At 39.0% G+C, this 19,117-nt stretch overlaps 1 protein-coding gene and 1 long non-coding RNA gene across 2 annotated transcripts; one reads left to right on the top strand and one right to left on the bottom strand.

Annotated features, from left to right (window-relative positions):
* Positions 1-1,858: 1,858 nt before the first annotated feature.
* LOC131350187 (uncharacterized) lies at positions 1,859-12,926 on the bottom strand. Its single transcript, XM_058385412.1, has 17 exons — positions 12,565-12,926; positions 11,471-11,538; positions 9,822-10,157; positions 9,502-9,723; positions 8,470-8,817; positions 8,175-8,387; positions 7,695-8,027; positions 7,385-7,600; positions 6,891-7,235; positions 6,581-6,796; positions 5,853-6,122; positions 4,539-4,808; positions 4,214-4,459; positions 4,008-4,095; positions 3,682-3,730; positions 3,343-3,569; positions 1,859-2,516 (listed from the first exon to the last, which is right to left on the bottom strand). The coding sequence occupies exons 1-17, from the start codon at positions 12,645-12,647 to the stop codon at positions 2,471-2,473; spliced, it is 3,576 nt and encodes a 1,191-aa protein (XP_058241395.1). The 5' UTR covers positions 12,648-12,926; the 3' UTR covers positions 1,859-2,470.
* Positions 12,927-13,611: 685 nt separating this feature from the next.
* Positions 13,612-18,713, top strand: LOC131350189 (uncharacterized). Its single transcript, XR_009204150.1, has 3 exons — positions 13,612-13,713; positions 13,786-13,855; positions 17,846-18,713. It is a non-coding gene; the product is annotated as an uncharacterized LOC131350189 (long non-coding RNA).
* The last annotated feature ends 404 nt before the right edge of the window (positions 18,714-19,117 follow it).

The following is a 19,117-nucleotide window of genomic DNA, read 5'->3' as shown; positions in this document are numbered from 1 at the left end:
CTGGAGTAAGAGGGGAGAGGCACAGAATCCATGTTGCTTGAAGCCCAGTGTGAAGTTTCCACAGTCAGTGATGATTTGGGCTGCCATGTTATCTGCTGGTGTTGGTCCACTGTGTTTTCTGAAGTCCACAGTCAACGCAGCCATCTACCAGGAAATCTTAGAGCACTTCATGCTTCCTTCTGCTGACAAGCTTTATGGAGATGCTGAGTTCATTTTCCAGCAGGACTTGGCACCTGCCCACACTGCTAAAGGTACCATAAGCTGGTTCAATGACCATGGTGTTACTGTGCTTGATTGGCCAGCAAATTCGCCTGACCTGAACCGCATAGAGAGTTTATGGGGTATTGTCAAGAGGAAGATGAGACACCAGACCCAACAATGCAGATCACCTGAAGGCCGCTATCAAAGCAACCTGGGCTTCCATTACACCTGAGCAGTGCCACAGGCTGATTGCCTCCATGCCATGCCGCATTGATGCAAAAGGAGGCCCAACCAAGTATTGAGTGCATAGAAACGAACATACTTTTCAGAAGTCTGACATTTCTCTTTGAAATATCGTTTTTTTTATTGATCTTATGTAATATTCTAATTTTCTGAGACACAGAATTTTGGGTTTTCCTTATCTGTAAGCCATAATCATCACAATTTCAAGAAATAAAGGCTTGAAATATTTCAGTATGTGTGAGGAATCTATAGAATATATGGGTTTCACTTTCTGAACTGAGTGACAAAAAATATTGACCTTTTTCATGATATTCTAATTCTTGAGATGTACCTGTACTTTTTTGTCGGGGGTGGTAGGAGTGTTAAATAAAAAAATGAAAATGATTATACCCATCTTTTTTGTCAACTCTGTTGTTTAATTTCTATAGGTTTTGTAACATTCTAAAAGCTCTTAATTCCACAGAAAGTATTGCATACAACAATGCAACAATATTAAAACAATGCGTTGACATTTACTTTTGATGCTTAAGTACTTTTAAAAACAAGTACTTCTGTACTTTTACTTAAGTAAAAACCTGTCTTTACAACTTTTACTTGTAATGGAGTAATGTTTGACCAGTAGTATTTGTACTTTCACTCAAGTAAGGAAGTTGTGTACTTCGTCCACCTCTGGTTGACAATGAATGCAATGCTCTCACCAAATATATCACTAAATGCATTGGTCTCCTACTGATACCACTGACCCACGGTAATGGAAGATATAACGATATATAACGACCGGTGTGTCCTTGTGCCCTATGAGTTATTACTTTTCCACATCTGTATTCTTTAAAGTCAAATAATACTAAGGGCATTAGAATGATATGCTATTCGCTATGAGCATCAAGGTCTTTTGCTTGATTGTTTATGATTAGATTTATTGATTGGTAATAAATATATCAAACCACAAGATTCTCTAAATGCCTTGAAATAACTAGTTAAATGAACAAAATAATGTCTAATTATGTATAAAATAATGATAGAATGATAGAGCACTTCACTATTTTTTTATTATTTCATAGTTTCCCTTCATTTATTCTGTGCTATACAAAGTGTAATGATGGACTATTGTAGATTTTTTTTTAAACATTTACAAAAACATACAACACTATACTATTTGCATGTACCACATGATAAATAATGCATGAATAAATCATATGATAAACGTTTGCTTTTCCTGTCTGTTATTTTGACTGCTCTAGAATGGAAACTTGGAGCAGATTCACTGGTTTCCTTCCTCAATTTGCCTGAATAATTAGAATGGTTTGTTTCATTATGACTGAACAGAGTGGCTTTAACCTTATAGTAAGTAATTGTGTGTAAATATAGATGGACTGAAATATAATGCAAGCCAAGCATACAAATGAAAACTTTTCACCAAATTTTCCAATTTGGTCTTTAATAATAGGGTTTATTGAAGCTTGAAGACATATAGAGAAGTTTTAACAAAGTGCTGCTCAATTGCTCGTTGAGCGAATGCATTTATACATATTTTTAAATAAACTTCCATTTTGTTGACATGCTGTTGCAACTTTTTGCTTTAATGGGACATGACTGAATAAATACTTTATTTTTTATTCAAATAAATTACTGTGTATATACACTACACTATGAAAAGGAGAATTATTGTAATCGATAACATGCTATAAACATACAAGCACACGACATCAAATTCAAAATAAAAATAAAATATAAGACATTAGAAAGTGGGTAAAAAAAGTGAAAACAGTGAAATCTATAATAACAATTAATGCTTAATACTTGGAATTAGTACATTTTAGTATTCACCTGTTTTATAGTCATGGATAAACTGACCAACCACAGAATCTTTATATTTAAGGTTTTTAAACATGATATAATATTAATATACATAATATCCATAACATAACATTTCTAAACTATCACTTGGAATTTGCTTTTATAAACACTCTTTCGGAGAGAGAAAAGTATCTGGACCTTATAAGTTTATGGTTGGCTTTGACTCTTCTTAACTGTTGGATATTGTGGACAGATTGCTGTAGATTTGATCCTCCCTGTAAAACACGAACAAAGAAACATCCGGAAATCTGTTTATTTCATATTTCTCAGATTTCAGCCTCGTTTATCAGTTTCTTTAATCACTTAAAGTTCAGTGGATAATGCAGCTCATTTGCATTTAGCGACGCCCACAAAACTCCATATAAGGTAAAGCTCACAGAGAGCTGACAGTGAAATGAGAACCAAATGGTGAAAGAAAGGAATTTCTGGAAGGCAGAATTAGAATTTTTTTTCGTTTAGTCATGTTTATGATGGTCATAATTCATGGATTTGTGATGCTTTGCTTTTACATAATTGATATTTCTTTAGTTAATACCAGGAAATTCGAAAACAAGTCGGTTTCACAAAATGTTTCATTGAAATCTGTGTGTAATTCAAATAAGTAAGCAGGTTTAAGCATTAAAGTGTAAGCTGGGTATAAATGATATGGTCTGAAGCCAAACAATCGAGATTAACATTGAATCCACTTACTTATGCAAACTCAAGATCTCTTGTAGGACATGAAGCTTTGGCGAACTATGCTTAAAATTAACATGAATGCTTATTTTAGTTAAACATAAAAGCTTGTTTAATTTCAAACCACAGGAATGCACTCCCATTTACTTTCTAAAGACTTTCTTAAAAGAATTTTAAAAAAACCTACAGGTACAGTCTCAAACTTTTGGAAAATGATGTCTAGTTTGGACTAAATGGATGAGGAAAATTAGGTATACAAATCAAGTCACAAATACAGACATGAATTTACATAAACTTATCTATGATTTGCAGCTGTCCCTGTCCCTGTCCCCCCCCCCCAGAATGGTTGCTGTTTGCATTACTTACGGAACAGCTCTTGATTTGTCAAGGTTCACTGTGGCATATTCTACTTCCTGTTCCTCACTGAGAGACTTTGGCAGTTGAACAGTTGAGTAGAGTGGCACTTCCTGTGTGTGTGAGTGTCTGAAAAAAACATTGGAGTACTGAACCGTGTCCTGATCTTCTGAGGAGGCTGTTTGTGTGGGGTCAGAGGTCATGGCTGAGATGTTACTGTATACAGGAGCAGAGTCATTCTGTGTGTGTGTGAGAGAGAGAGAGAGAGTGTTACAACTACTTTGACTTTTTTAAGGAACAAGTGTAATTTCTTAGAATTGCCTGGAAATTCATTAATTCACTAAAACTCACTTTGCTGTTCTCCTCACTCCTGACTGTGAATGCTACTGGTCCTTTTCTCCTGTTGGAATATGTGTTAAAATCTATAACATCACCATTAATTCATTTTTATATTCTACATGAGCGAATGTAACCCCTGTGATGTGAGTATAAAAAATCTGTGGTTTTCAAAGTGGTGTATCAGTGGACCTGAGTTTTCCTGAATTGCCAAGCCTTTATTGCTGGGAGTGATATTCCACTTCAATCAAGAGGCTAATATTTGATAAGTGAATTATATGTAGAGTGGGATTATAGAATTTCATTTCTAAAGTATTGTAATCGGGATTTTGGGTACTCACTTCATCCACAGAATGACAGCAATGATCAGCAATGATAAAACCAAAGCAACAGTGACTCCAGAGGCCACGTATTTCACGGCTCTGATACCTGTATCAGTAAGTAACAATACGCATGTTAAACTATAGGTGATCTTGAATGGAGACAAAAAAAAAGTCATGTATGATCCCATTAAACAAAATATTGCATGTTTGTGAAAAGCCAATACCTGATTTATTTTCCCAAAGTTCCAAACTGGATTTTCCAAATGCATTCTCTGCTGTACAGTGGTAAAATCCATCTTCTCTTGAGGATAAAGTTAAACTGGTACCATTACCAACCAATATCACCCCTTCGTTTGTTTTCTTGTACCAAGTGTAAGAGCTATTGGGGTTGGAGTCACTTCTGCACAACAGAGTGACCATATCACCAGACACGGATGGAATGATGGTCACAGATAGATTTCGTGGAGGGTCTGATTAGAAATGACAGTTGATTAAACATTGACTGTGTTACATTTAGCAAAAATAAATAAATAAAACAATGGAACCTACATAACACATCCAGGTGTGTTGGTGTAGAGGTGTGGTGTCCCAGCTGGTTGTCAGCAGTGCAGTAGTACAGTCCACTGTCCTGTGAGCTGATGTTGCTGATGCTGTAATTCTGGCCTGTTGTCAGCAGTGTGTCTGCAGCTGCACTCTTCTTAAACCAGGTGTAATTGGAAACAGGAGGGTTTGCATCACTGCTACAGCTCAGAGTCACTGAAGCCCCCTCCACTGTGTCTCCAGAGGGAAGAACCACTGCTCTGGTGTGTTTAGGGGAATCTGATTGAGAGATTATAAAGCATTAGATGTTAAAGAATTAGACTGAAAGAAGCTGGGTAGTGGTAAATTTTATGCACAGGAACTTCTAAACAAGAAACTTGGAAAATTCCTGAAAATCCAATTAGTGTGAAAAAAATGCTTTTATTCTATAAGTATAAGTAGAATCAGAAATATTGAGGCTTTTATGTATAAATTCTCCAATCAGTGGATTTGTTGCATGGTATGCTCACTGGGATCACAGCTGCCATGTGCATAAGCAAAATTTCTGCACAACCTCTGTAGTTGTTAGCTTTCACTGCAATTATGTAAAGCCATATGGACTTCAACACCTCAAGAAGTAAACTGAAGCCTATGAGGCCTGTACTTCCTGGAGAGATGTTGAGTGGAATTTAGAAAAAAAAAAATATATAATAATCTCAGGTGACCAAAAAAAAAACTCACACACACTACAGGTTCCTTAAAAACTCCATCATTCAGAAACCACGTGGAAAAAACTAGTACACCCCTCCTACTTTCACAATCATTAACAGAGTAATTAACAGCCTGGTGTTACTACAACTGGACAAATGTGAGGCCATCTGAGCAGCAGCATGGGCTGGGTCAACACTGGGACATGCAACAGGACTGTTGCCCTCAAAATGACTAAAGAAGAAAAAAAAAATCAAAGGTTTTGGAATGGCCAAGTTACAGTCCAGACCTCAACCCATTGGCTTGCTGTGGTGTAAAACAAACCAATGAACTGAGGGAATGTTGTAAATAAGAGCGGGCCAACATTTTTTAAAAATGTGAGAGACTGATAAACTAAATGTGAGAGACTGATAACTCCTTTGTTACCAAATTAAAGGGTGTACTTACTTTTTCCCCACCTGTTTACAAAATATTGGTTTACTTTTTGGGAAAAAATGATGACATGTTGAAACCTGTTATATTTTATTGTTGCCATTTGAGGTTATTGTTATTGAAGGAGGGTGTACTTTCTTTCCCGCCCATGTTTGTATATATAAATATTGTTTTGAGTAATTACATTCAGATTAAGGAACCTACATAACACATCCAGGTGTGTTGGTGTAGAGTTGTGGTGTCCCAGCTGGTTGTCAGCAGTGCAGTAGTACAGTCCACTGTCCTGTGAGCTGATGTTGCTGATGCTGTAATTCTGGCTTGTTGTCAGCAGTGTGTCTGCAGCTGCACTCTTCTTAAACCAGGAATAGGTGAGAACAGGAGGGTTTGCATCACTGCTACAGCTCAGAGTCACTGAAGCCCCCTCCACTGTGTCTCCAGAGGGAAGAACCACTGCACTGGTGTTTTTAGGGGGATCTGATTGAGAGATGGATTAGACCTTCTTATTAGGGTTTACATTTCAGTCTTAATAATATATAAAATGCTGGAAGCGGGCGTGGCCAGGTGCTGGTTTGTGAATAGAGAGCAGAGCTGATGGGAACGAATGGTAAGGATCTCACACACCTGGGCCTAATCACAGTAATGATTTGTTCTCTGTTGCAGTGAGCCAAAATAGTGTGTGTTTGTGTGTGTGTGTGTGTGTGTGTGTGTGTGTGTGTGAGAGAGAGAGAGAGAGCATGTACATTTAAATAATACTGCTGACAAGTGAAAGTAAAAATAAAGCATGTTCTTTTGTTTGCAATCCTGTCTCCAGTTTCTTCTGTTCTAATGTTCCCAACCACGACACAGGTAATATAAACCCCAGCATTGTCCTGCAGAATTACCAAGACCAACCCGTGAAGCAAAGCCTAATGAACACTGAAGTGAGTTCTTACAGACAGCAGGAGAACAAAGCGCCTCATGTCCTCTTACAGCACAGGAGTAGCTGCCTGCATCCTCACTACTGACATACAGTTCATTTCTGTACTGGACAGTAACACGCTGTCCATTCTTGTACCAGATGTAAGTGGGGTTGTTAGACAGAGTGCAGGTGGTGATGCAGTTCAGCTTCTTGTATCCATTGTACCAGTCTGATACTGTAACCTGCAGACCTGCAAACAATTAGCATGGTTTTGTGTTGTTTTCAAATGTAGAATATTAACTTGTCACCTAGAAGAACAGAAAATGTTTCTCATGCAGCATTACCTGTGACAGACAGAGTGACTCCAGGTTCTCCGGTGTATTTGCCTGTAGGATCAGTGTAGAATCTGAACCTGTATGTTTGAGCGTCTCTCTCTCTCAGGTTAGTGATTCTCAGACTAAATTCATTCTGGGAGCTCTGTGTGTACTGCACTTGACCCTGATACTCCTTATCCTCTCTCACATCCTCAGGCTCAACACCAACCTGTGTTTTAATGAACCAGAACATTTTCTTGACCTGGTAATTTTTAGGAAAGGTGTAATAACTGTGCATGTCCACTGATGAGCCAATTAGAGCACAGATAGTCTGGGTGGAGTAAGTCACACTCCAGCAGTTCTCACCAAAAACACCTGAAACACACAAAATGAGTTAACGCAAAATAAATCAATAACTGACGTATAACTCAGTTATGTATCACTACATGTGATTTTACTGTAATCTAACAGAAGCTGGCAGTGAGACAATGACCGAGTGAGTGAAGTTTAAAGTGAGTTCTTACAGACAGCAGGAGAGCGAAGCTCCTCATGTCCTTGTACAGCACAGGAGTAGCTGCCTGCTTTCCTACTAGTGACATCCAGTTCTTTTCTGTACTGGTCAGTAACACGCTGTCCATTCTTGTACCAGATGTAAGTGGGGTTGTTAGACAGAGTGCAGGTGGTGATGCAGCTCAGCTTCTTCATTCCACTGTACATGTCTGATACTGTAACCTTCAGATCTGCAAACAATTAGCATGGTTTTGTGTTATTTTCAAATGTAGAACATGAACTTGTTACCTAGAAGAACAGAAAATGTTTCTCATACAGCATTACCTGTAACAGACAGAGTGACTCCAGGTTCACCGGTGTATTTGCCTGTAGGATCATCAGTGTAGAATCTGAACCTGTATGTTTGAGCGTCTCTCTCTCTCAGGTCAGTGATTCTCAGACTACAGTTATTCTGGGAGCTGTTTGTGTACTGCACTCGACCCTGATACTCTACATCCTCTCTCACATCCTCAAGTTCATTAATGAACCACACTACTTTTGTGACCTGGTAATTATTAGGAAAGGTGTAATAACTGTGTATGTCCACTGATGAGCCAATCAGAGAGCAGATCGTCTGGGTGGAGTAAGTCACACTCCAGCAGCTCTCATCAAAAACACCTGAAATAGATAAAATGAGTTAGAACATTAAAAAATTATAACTGAAGCATAACTCAGTTATGTATCACTACATCTTAGTTTATTGTAATGTAACAGAAGCTGGCAGTGAGACAATGACAGTGAGTGAAGTTTAAAGTGAGTTCTTACAGACAGCAGGAGAGCGAAGCTCCTCATGTCCTTTTATAGCACAGGAGTAGCTGCCTGCTTCCCTTCTACTGACATCCAGTCCATTTATGTACTGTTCACTAACACGCTGTCCATTCTTGTACCAGATGTAAGTGGGTCTGTTAGACAGCGTGCAGGTGGTGATGCAGCTTAGTGTCTTATGCCAGTATGTGTTTAGTACTGTAACCTTCAGATCTGCAAACAGTGATCATGGTTTGGTGTTATTTTCAAATGTAGAGTGTTCTTATAGTCAACTAAATGTGTCATACAGCATTACCTGTGACAGAAAGAGAGATTCCAGATTTGCCAAAGTATTTGCCTGTAGGATCATCAGTGTAGAATCTGAACCTGTATGTTTGAGTGTCTCTCTCTCTCAGGTTAGTGATTCTCAGACTACAGTCATTCTGGGAGCTCTGTGTGTACTGCACTCGACCCTGATACTCTTCATCCTCTCTCACATCCTCAGGGCCAACACCAACCTGCTCTTTAATGAACCACACTGATTTGATCACTGTGTGGCCTGCAGGATGTTTATAAGAACAGGAAAGATCAATCGATGTGTCTTTCAGAGCACACACACGTTCAGGAGTATAAGTCACACCCCAACACTCTTTACCCAGTACACCTGAAACACACAGAGACAGGTGGAAAAAAAATAATCCAATTACGGTGGAAAAAATGATAAATCCATCCTTTATCCCACAGTGAAAGCTCCAGAGACCTCTACATCGATAACACAACGCAGCATGTTATTTTTAACATCTTACAAACCATATGAAAACAAGAACATTTCTATTTTTCTTTCCGTGATTTCTTGAAAGTACTTCTCATTTCTATACATGAGGCAGCTATGAATAAAAACACTACCAGGCTGCACACAAAATCTGCCTGTCCATCACTGAGATAATTATAGGTACAGGGAGTAGCTGCAGTGTACTTATTAAACTGAATTGATCAGAGGTTCTCTCAGAAATAGTTTGCAGCCAAGGGTCAATTTATGTTGTTAGAAAATTACACAGACCCTTAATTCTCTCATCTGATTTTATTTCAGTGGTCATTTCCACCAATGAGAAGAAAAAAAATGACTGAAGTAAAATAAAACAAACAAAAAAACACCACAAAAATTAAAGCCCTGGACCCTGGGGGTTTTGAGAATTGTGAGAATCATGGCAATGGAGTGTAACTGAATTAATATTTATGCACATCTGTACAGCCACATCATTAAAATGTTTTAAAACCATGAGATGATTCTATAATTAAAAGCCAGCAGAGATTGGATGCTGAGGGACAGATTTACTCTGACACTTACACACTGGAGGAGAGCGGTGTTTAGTCCCATATACCTCACAGGAGTAGCTGCCTTCACTATATCGACTGGTGGAGTCAAGTACAATGTAGTCGTTATTTCTGTATTGGTAATTGCCATTCCTGTACCAGGAGAAACCGTGTCTGTTGAGTCTGCATGTGGAGCTACAGGTCACTTTCACCTCTCTCTGTCCTACAGTGTTAGGATCCACGTTTACCTGCAAGTCTACACACAATTATGTACCAAATCACTGTAAATACATACTACATATTACACAATAAAGTGTGTGTGTCTGTGTGTGTGTGTGTGTGTGTGTGTGTTACCTGTAACAGTCAGTTGAACGCCAGATGAAGCTGATATCCAGCCACTGCTCTGAGTTTTAAATCTAAAGTTATAAACTCCAGAGTCACTCACTCTCACATTCGTTACTGTCAGCTCAGATCCAGACTCCTGGGTGCTTACAAACACTCTTTTTAAGTATTCTTGATCTTTCTTCAGGTCTCGTGGTTCTCCTTCAGAGCTCTGGACTCGATACCACTCTCTCTCTGTGACTGTGGAGTGATAAGGTTTTGTAAATCTACAGGGGATTTTCACTGTAGATCCAATTACAAAACAGAGACTCTGAGAGGAGAGAGTTACACTGTGCTGAGCCTGAACTCCTGGAACACACACACATACATGCACACAAAAGGACAAATACATAAAATATGTAAGTTTACACATTAATTCCTGATTGAACTATGTAAACATTTGCTCACCTTTTGCCTGTAAAACAGTTTGGTTCAAGTGATCAACATACTTAATTTTAATAATCCAAAATTACTTTTAATATCTCAGTTATTTAGTGCAATTTTAACAATGTCACAGAGAAGATTTACAGAACTCTGGATGTAAATTTAGAACTCCAGAGGTAAGAGTGGGGAAGAAAAATGCCCATGAGGTGACACGTGGAAGAACTCAACCGAAATCGAGCACATTACATTATACACAGAAATAAACATTAACATACGGGTTCATCCGAAAGTACTGGAACAGCAAGGTCAGGTCTGTTATTTTTGCTATACACCAAATACATTTAGGTTTGATCAATAGATGAGCTGATAGATTGGAATAACTGCTTACATTTCCATTTTTATACCTAGATGTGTGAGACGACTTAGAACATGGAAACTTTCTGTTTGAACACACCCATTATTCATGTGATCAAAAATATTGGAACATATTACTGACAAGGCTCTTTTACTGCCCAGATGTGTCATGTTTGATTAACTGTTTTAACCAGGGGCATCCAATCATATCCACCAAGGGCTTGTTTCAACATATTTATTCAGTTGGCAAAGGTATGGCTTCTGCTTGGTTGGAATGAAAAACACTGGAAGAAGACTTGGAGGACAGAAATATTGAAGCCCTACCACAAGATGCAAACCAATCATCAGCAGTAAGAATCAGAAGGACAGATTTCACAAAGAAACATAGACATGAGCCACAAAAGTTCTGGAGTTAAGATAAACCTCTACCAGACTGATGGAAAGGCCAAAGTGTGGAGAAAAAAAGGATCTGCTAATGATCCAAAACATATGAGCTCATCTGTGAAACATAGTGGTGGTAGTGTCACGGCTTGGGCTTGCATAGCTGCTTCTGGAACATTCTCACTAATCTGTAATGATGATGTAACTCATGACGATAGCAGCAAAACGATTCAGAAATTTACAGAAGCATTCTGTCTGACATTTTACTAAGATATGCAGAGAAATTAATTTGGAGGAACTTCGTCATGCAGGAAGACAATGATCTAAAACAAAACAAAGGACTTAATCAGGGGAAAAGGTTTTAGACTGGACAAGTCAATCACCAGACTTTAACCCAACTGAGCAGAATTTCACCTCCTGAAGAGGAGACTGAAAGGAACTGGGCTTGTCGTTTCAGGATACTTTCACTGTAAAGTAATACAGAAATGTTTATATAAGCTTACCTGCCAGCAACATGAGAATTACTGCCGGTGAAAAATGTATTTTTCTCATCAGCATGGCTGCATCACCCCTTAAAGAGAGATTATATGCAGTGGTAAACATGCACACTACTAGAATTATAGTTTATAATATAATATAATTTTCTATATCCATACCATCTTTGCTAATGTGTAAATAACACAACATGCACCAAATGATAAAGGGGCAATCTGATGTTTACTTCTTAATTCTGGGAATTCTTTTCTCTATTTAGAAGTTCCTTTATTTTCTATCTATGTTTCTTCTGTCATTCTAAGTTCCCTTTCTTTTTAACACACAATTACAATTCAGAGAAGCTGCTGATTATCCGAAACAAATAGCGGTATTTGGTAGGCTTATAAAGAGGCGTGTCTAGGTGCAGCACGAGGGCACTACTTTGCTAAAAGCCCGTGCAGGTGGGCATGGATTTGCCTGAGAGGGTGCGTTTTCCAGCGTTTGAGAAAAGTACACAATGCGTAAAGGTTTCTATTTTACAGAAGCCCTGAAATTCAAAGTGCTGGGGTTATACATCTCAATTTGTCATGATTTCAAACAATTCTCTCATTATTTTAACTCACAAAAGATAAACTGGTGAAATTACATATATTGTGGTTACCTTAACTGTGAAGTATTAGGAAACATTAAGAAAGGAAATATGACGTGAGATGTTATAAGGAAGAGACTTTTAGATGTACCAGATTCAAGACTTATCCTCTTCTACATCTTCTACATAAATCAACATGTTTCTTTAGCTGTATTTTATAAAGCCATACACTATTGGACTGAAAGGATGTGGGGCCTTAAACTTTTAAGTAGAAATTAGAAGTCTTGTTTGAAATACAGGCCTCATATCTTGAAAAAAAAATAAGACAAATATAAAAGTTACTACAGCAAAAATAATGACGGAGCATTTTTTAAAACGTTCAGTTTACAGCTTCTGTGCTATTAGGAAACGTGTGTGCCACATGTCAACAACCAGCACATATTCATTTCCATAATACTCTATAAATTAGCAACATTATTGAATGTACCACATAATGCATAAATTATTTTTAAAAAATGTTTGAAAAATGCTTACCTCTCTTTCAGCAAGCTCTTGTCTGTTGTGTTGTTTGCACTGAAATGGAAACTTGGAACACATTCACTAGTTTCCTTCCTCATTTACTTCATTAGAATGTTTTTTTTTCCAAAGTAAGTCGAGTGTGTTAAGCTAAATGACGCTAACAGAAGCCCTATCCATCATCATAATCTATCATAAACACTTCGAAGCTCTGGAGAATTCTGATATCAGAGTGATATGGTGACTGACTTGACCAAAGCAGTGTGACCACTGGTGACTATCAGAATAACTTTGGTCATTAAAGGGCTCAGAGAAGTGTTACATATTCTAAAAAACACCAAAATACATCTAATACACACACTTAATTAGAGTGGAGTTAAATGAGGAAGTTTAACTCCAAATAAACCACATCACAAAAGTCTTATATAAAGCTGGGGACACCAGGATATCGCAATACATTACACACACACACACACACACACACACACACACATACACACAAGTTTTCCCTTGTGTGTATGTGTGTGTGTGTGTATGTGTAATGTATTGCGATATCCTGGTGTTGGCTATCCACAGTAACTATGAACGGTGTTGGCTATCCACAGTAACTATGAAAAGTGTTGGCTCTCCACAGTAACTATGAACTGTGTGAAGTTAACCAACAGACTTTCTGTAATGATTCATATCCGTGAATGCAGGCCAAGACAGTCCCACTGCAAGAAAACAGGCCAATAATAATGAAAATAAATAAATAACCTTAAATACAGCACATTTTCAACAATGCAGGGAGGTATGTCCGAATAGTTTGGGCCTTTTTCATGATACTCATTTTGGATTTTAAACAGATAAAACTCCTCTAATGCTAGCTGATCATTAGTTGTGGATTGTTGTTCCTCAAGATAGGAAAACACATTATCACAAGAAAATCCAAAAAAACCCAATAAACAGAACATACTACTGGTAGCATACAGCTTTCCCTTTGCTAGGCCACATGGGTGTCTCCAGTTGCCCGGAAAAAAAGAGTGAAACCACTGCTGTTAGTGGTTAAGTACTACAGATGGGTGTCAAGGAGGTTTCATGCTTCATATGAACTAAAATGACATGAAGAGAGCTGCTGTCACGCACAAGTTTGGTGGTTAATACACAAATATCCTGTTGTGTTCTAACGTAAGGTTTTTCATTCGAAGTTTATATCGTCTGTTTCTTTTTCTCTTTCATCTAAATTTCTTACTCTGCCAGGTTTCGTTTGCTAAATCTTTACTTGCCCCCCGGTTTTTACACAGCAGTCGGAGGATAGATTCACTCAAAGGTACGTGATCATTCATTATGGCTAACTTTCAGCTTGTTCAGTGTGTGAGCTGCAGGATGTTCAGTAATTCTTCCTCTGTCATTAGTGTTAATTTTACCTGTGATAAGTGTACTCTAGTTAGCTCTCTGACGGAGAAGATATTAGCTTTAGAGGTGCGCATCCAGACTCTAGAGAGGGTTAGTGATGGTGAGAGCAGTGTAGTGTCTGTAGGAGGAAGTCTGGATGCCTTAGGTGGAGTTAGTAATCCCCCAACTGCGGCATTAGAGCCCTCACAGCGGGGCGAATGGGTGACGACTCGGCGGCATAGTCGCGCAGCCAAGGCTAACGCTAAGGCTTGCCCACGGGAGCACCACTCCTCTCCGCTTCACATGACCAACAGGTTTGCTCTTCTCAGTGAAGAACCCACTGAGAAACCTGAAAGAGCTCTGGTTATAGGAGACTCAATTTTAAGGCATGTAAAATTAGCTAGACCTTTAGGGGCTCCAGCAGCACAGGTTAGGTGTATTCCGGGAGCCAGGGCGCCGGACATTGCAGGTAATCTTAGGGTCCTAGGCAAGCACAGGTTCTCCAAGATAGTTTTCCATGTAGGAGCTAATGATATACGCCTTTGTCAGTCTGAGGTTACTAAGAGTAATGTTGTAGAGGTGTGTAAATTAGTGAAGGCAATGTCCGATGCCGTAGTATGCTCTGGCCCCATCCCAATGCGGCATGGCGATGTAGCTTACAGCAGGTTATGGTCGCTGAACTGCTGGATGTCCAGGTGGTGCTCCGAAAACAATGTGGGCTTCATAGACAATTGGAGCTGAGGGCAAGGGTGGCCTGTTAGGACGGGATGGTGTCCATCCCACTCGGGAGGGTGCTGCTCTCATTTCTTGCAGCATAGCACATAGTCTTAGAGCAGATCTAGTTAATCGGTGACAATCCAGGGCCAGGGAGCAGACAAGCAGGTTAATCCGTCCGTCTGCTGGCTGCAACTCAGGGTTCATAACATTGAGACTGTGTCTGTTCCCCGAACCAAACGAAAATGTTTTAACAATCAGAAAATTTGTTTTAGTAACCTGATTAACATAAAACTAGATGATAGTGAATGCACAGCCAGCACCTTTGATCTGAAGCTAGGACTGTAAAATATAAGATCTCTGTCAACTAAAACACTTATAATTAATGAACTGATTAGTGATCAGGAGTTCAGCGTTCTTTGTGTTAACAGAAACATGGATTAAACAAAACGAGTACGTAGCATTAAATGAAGCTTGTCCGCCTGGCTATAGCTATATACATCAACCGCGTCTAACAGGCACGGGAGGAGGTGTCGCAGTTATTCATGATAATAAGCTAAGCGCCACACAAAAACCCAGACATCAGTTCAACACATTCGAAGTTCTTTATACTAACCTAATGTTTGCAAGTACTAATAATAAGTTCACAGAGTCAATTCCACTAATTGTTATTTACAGACCCCCAGGGCCATACTCTGAATTCCTCAGTGAATTTGGAGATTTTACTTCAAACCTTGTTGTTTCTTTAGACAAAGCACTAATACTAGGAGACTTCAACATTCATTTTGATAAGCCAGAAGACCCTCTGAGAACAGCAGTTGTGTCCATCTTAGATTCACTAGGTGTTAATCAAAATGTAATCGGACCCACTCATAATGGAGGTCACACTCTGGATATCATTTTTACATTCGGATTAAATATAGAAAACATAGTCACTCTTCCACAGTCGGAAGCTATCTCAGATCATTATCTAGTTTCATTTAGAACGCGTCTTAGTCACGAGATGCGCGACTTGCCGCATTACCGTATGAAGCGTATATTTACGTCTGCTACTGCAGAGAGATTTACCGATAATCTCCCAGAATTATCACACATCATTGGTTCACCTTCTGACCCCACAGAACTTGACCAGGCGACTGATTACTTGGAGTCATTATTTCGGAACACCCTAGACACTGTAGTTCCACTTAAAAGGAAAAAAATTAAAGACAAGAAACTAGCACCCTGGTACAACGACCACACACGAGCTTTAAAACAGTCAGCTAGGAAACTAGAGCGTAAATGGCGTCAAACTAAATTAGCAGTATTCCAGATTGCGTGGAAGGAAAGCCTTCTGAGATACAAAAATTCTCTTAGTGCTGCTAGATCAGAGTATCTCTCTGCCCTAATCGAAGATAACAAAAACAATCCTAAATTTTTATTTAGCACTGTAGCAAAACTAACTAGGAGTAAAACCACTGTAGAAAAGTGCACACCATCTACATTTAGCAGCAATGACTTCATGAATTTTTTCAATGATAAAATTGACAATATCAGGCAAAAAATTCAGACTATTAATTTAAAACCATATTATTTGATAGATAATCCTTTAGATAATATAGCTATTTCTGATCAGAGCTTAGAATGCTTTACTCCACTTCAAGAGCCTGATCTAATTTCACTAATTTCTTCTTCAAAATCTTCTACCTGCATCCTAGATCCTTTACCCACATCTTTCCTTAAACAGATATTACCAGTAGCTACTGAACCCCTTCTAAAAGTAACTAATTCTTCTCTAAGCACTGGCTATGTGCCTAAATCTTTTAAGCTAGCAGTTATCAAACCCTTGATTAAAAAAACAGACCTCGACCCCTGTCAGCTGTCTAACTATAGACCGATATCAAACCTGCCCTTTATCTCCAAGATCCTAGAAAAGGCTGTAGCACAGCAGTTATGTTCATACGTGCATAGAAATAACATTTATGAAATGTATCAGTCAGGATTTAGGCCTCATCATAGCACAGAGACAGCACTGGTTAAAGTGGTAAATGACCTGTTACTGGCTTCTGATCAGGGTTGTGTCTCCCTACTGGTGTTACTCGATCTTAGTGCAGCTTTTGACACCATTGACCACACTGTTCTACTTGATAGAATAGAACATGTTGTTGGTGTTAAAGGAACAGCCCTCTCCTGGCTCAGGTCTTATTTGACTGACCGTTATCAGTTTGTAGATCTAGATGGTGACTTCTCCATGCATACCAAGGTTATGTTCGGTGTTCCACAAGGTTCTGTCTTAGGCCCACTGCTTTTCTCCCTATATATGTTTCCTCTTGGTGCAATTATTCGTAAACATGGTATTAGCTTCCACTGTTATGCAGATGACACAGAGCTATATGTTTCAGCTAAATCAGGTGAGAGACACCAGCTTATTAAGATAGAAGAATGTGTAAAGGACATTAGACATTGGATGGCCACTAACTTCCTCCTGCTTAATTCGGACAAGACAGAGGTGCTTGTACTAGGACCACAGGCAGTTAGAAGTGAGCTTTCTGATTACAGAGTAATGGTGGATGGTCTTTTGGTTTCATCTTGTCCAGCAGTAAAAGATCTTGGTGTGATTATTGACTCTGGAGTTTCGTTTGAAGCTCATGTAGATAATATCACTAGGGTAGCCTTCTTCCATCTTATTAGGAATATTGCTAAGATAAGAAATATGTTGTCGCGTCATGATGCAGAAAAATTAGTTCATGCTTTTGTTACATCTAGGTTGGATTATTGTAGTGTCTTAATGTCTGGTTCCTGTTCCAGTAGGAGCATACACAAGCTCCAGTTAGTCCAGAATGCAGCAGCTAGAGTCCTAACCAGAACCAGAAGATATGAGCACATCACTCCTATTTTAGCCACATTACATTGGCTCCCAGTCAAATTTCGCATTGATTATAAAATACTGTTACTAACCTATAAAGCACTAAATGGTCTCGCGCCGCAGTACCTGAGCGATCTTTTAGTCTTTTATGATCCGCCACACCTACTCCGATCAAAGGGTGCTGGTTACTTGGTAGTACCTCAAGTAGCAAAGGCTACAGCAGGGGGCAGAGCTTTCTCTTTCAAAGCCCCAAAGTTATGGAACAGCCTTCCAATTAGTGTTCGGGATTCAGATACAATCTCAATGTTTAAGTCTAGGCTGAAGACACATTTGTTTAGTCAAGCTTTTAATGTATAGTTTTCTTAGGTAAAGGAGCAGATCTGGAAGGTTCATGGTCATAGAGTGTTTGGTGTACTGGGATGTGTTGGATGCTGTCATCTTACCACCCTCGCAAGTCGCTCAGGTTTGCTGACCGTGAACTGGTTGGATGCTTTATGTCCCGGGAAGCCTTCATGTCTGTGACCTTCTGGCTCTCCCTTTTAGTTATGCTGTCATAGCTAGTCTTGCTGGAGTCCCTGCCTGCACTTTACACATAATTCTACTTTGTCTTTAAGCATCACATGATCAGAAACTTAATATCTTTCTCTTTCTCTCTCTACCTTCTCTGTCGAGCTATACACCCCACTCCAGAGCTCCCAGTGTTTGCCAGTTTCCAGTGTGACCACTGCCCTACCCCTGGTCGGAGTCTCGCCGCTTGATGGTGCCCACTGGTGCTGTGGATGGATCTGTGTGGACCAGGAGACAGCCATGGACAGAGCCACTTGGGGACTTTCACACCATCACAGATATGCCATTTCATCTGTCAGCCCGTGACAGCAAAGAACTAGTGTTTATAATGACCTTAGAAACTACAATGACCTAGTAGTTCCTCATGGTCATTGATTGCTGTTGTAGAAAGGACATTAATCAGCTACAGTTACATTATTTACTCTTAGTGTCACCCAAATGAGGATGGGTTCCCTTCTGAGCCTGGTTCCTCTCAAGGTTTCTTCCTTTCCATCCCAGGGAGTTTTTCCTTGCCACCGTCGCCGTCGCCACAGGCTTGCTCATTAGGGATAAAATAGTCTAATTATAGAATTTAATAATTTATTCTTATTTCTAGTTAATTAGTTATTTTTATTTTTTAATTATTATTTTTCATTTTCCCCTCCTTTTTCTCTGTTTTCTTCTTTTGTAAAGCTGCTTTGAGACAATGTTCATTGTAAAAGGCGCTATACAAAATAAACTGAATTGAATTGAATTGAATTCATTTTGTGTTTTTGATCATAAGAAATGGAGAGGATAAAAGAAAAGGGATGATCTACAGCCCAAGTAAGTGAATTAGGCATTGATACTTCTGTGAAACAGTAAATTCTTCTAAGGATGTCAAAATGACAAATGAGAGAGGAAAGAGGATGTTATTAGTTTCCCAGACTATAAGTGCTCAGATCTAATTAGGGCAACTAATAAACCTTCATTATCCAAAATAAAATATTACACCTTAAAAGAACCACTTGTCTTTGATTAAACACCTGAATCTAATGCAGGGTTGCCAGATATGCATAACAATATCTGCCTGTTTGACTAATTAAACTATCC

This window comes from Hemibagrus wyckioides, unplaced genomic scaffold (genome assembly GCF_019097595.1).
Source record: "Hemibagrus wyckioides isolate EC202008001 unplaced genomic scaffold, SWU_Hwy_1.0 Contig26, whole genome shotgun sequence".
Taxonomy (NCBI): Eukaryota; Metazoa; Chordata; class Actinopteri; order Siluriformes; family Bagridae; genus Hemibagrus; species Hemibagrus wyckioides.
Note: the sequence above shows the minus strand (reverse complement) of the source record. Positions and strands in the feature narration are given on the sequence as shown.

Coding starts and splice junctions, on each gene's coding strand:
- LOC131350187 (XM_058385412.1), bottom strand. CDS start 12,647: ATGAGGAAGGAAACTAGTGAATGTGTTCCAAGTTTCCATTTCAGTGCA. Junction 6,123..6,580: donor GCTTTGTTCTCCTGCTGTCT/GTAAGAACTCAC, acceptor TCTCTCAATCAG/ATCCCCCTAAAAACACCAGT. Junction 3,731..4,007: donor GCTGTCATTCTGTGGATGAA/GTGAGTACCCAA, acceptor ATATTCCAACAG/GAGAAAAGGACCAGTAGCAT.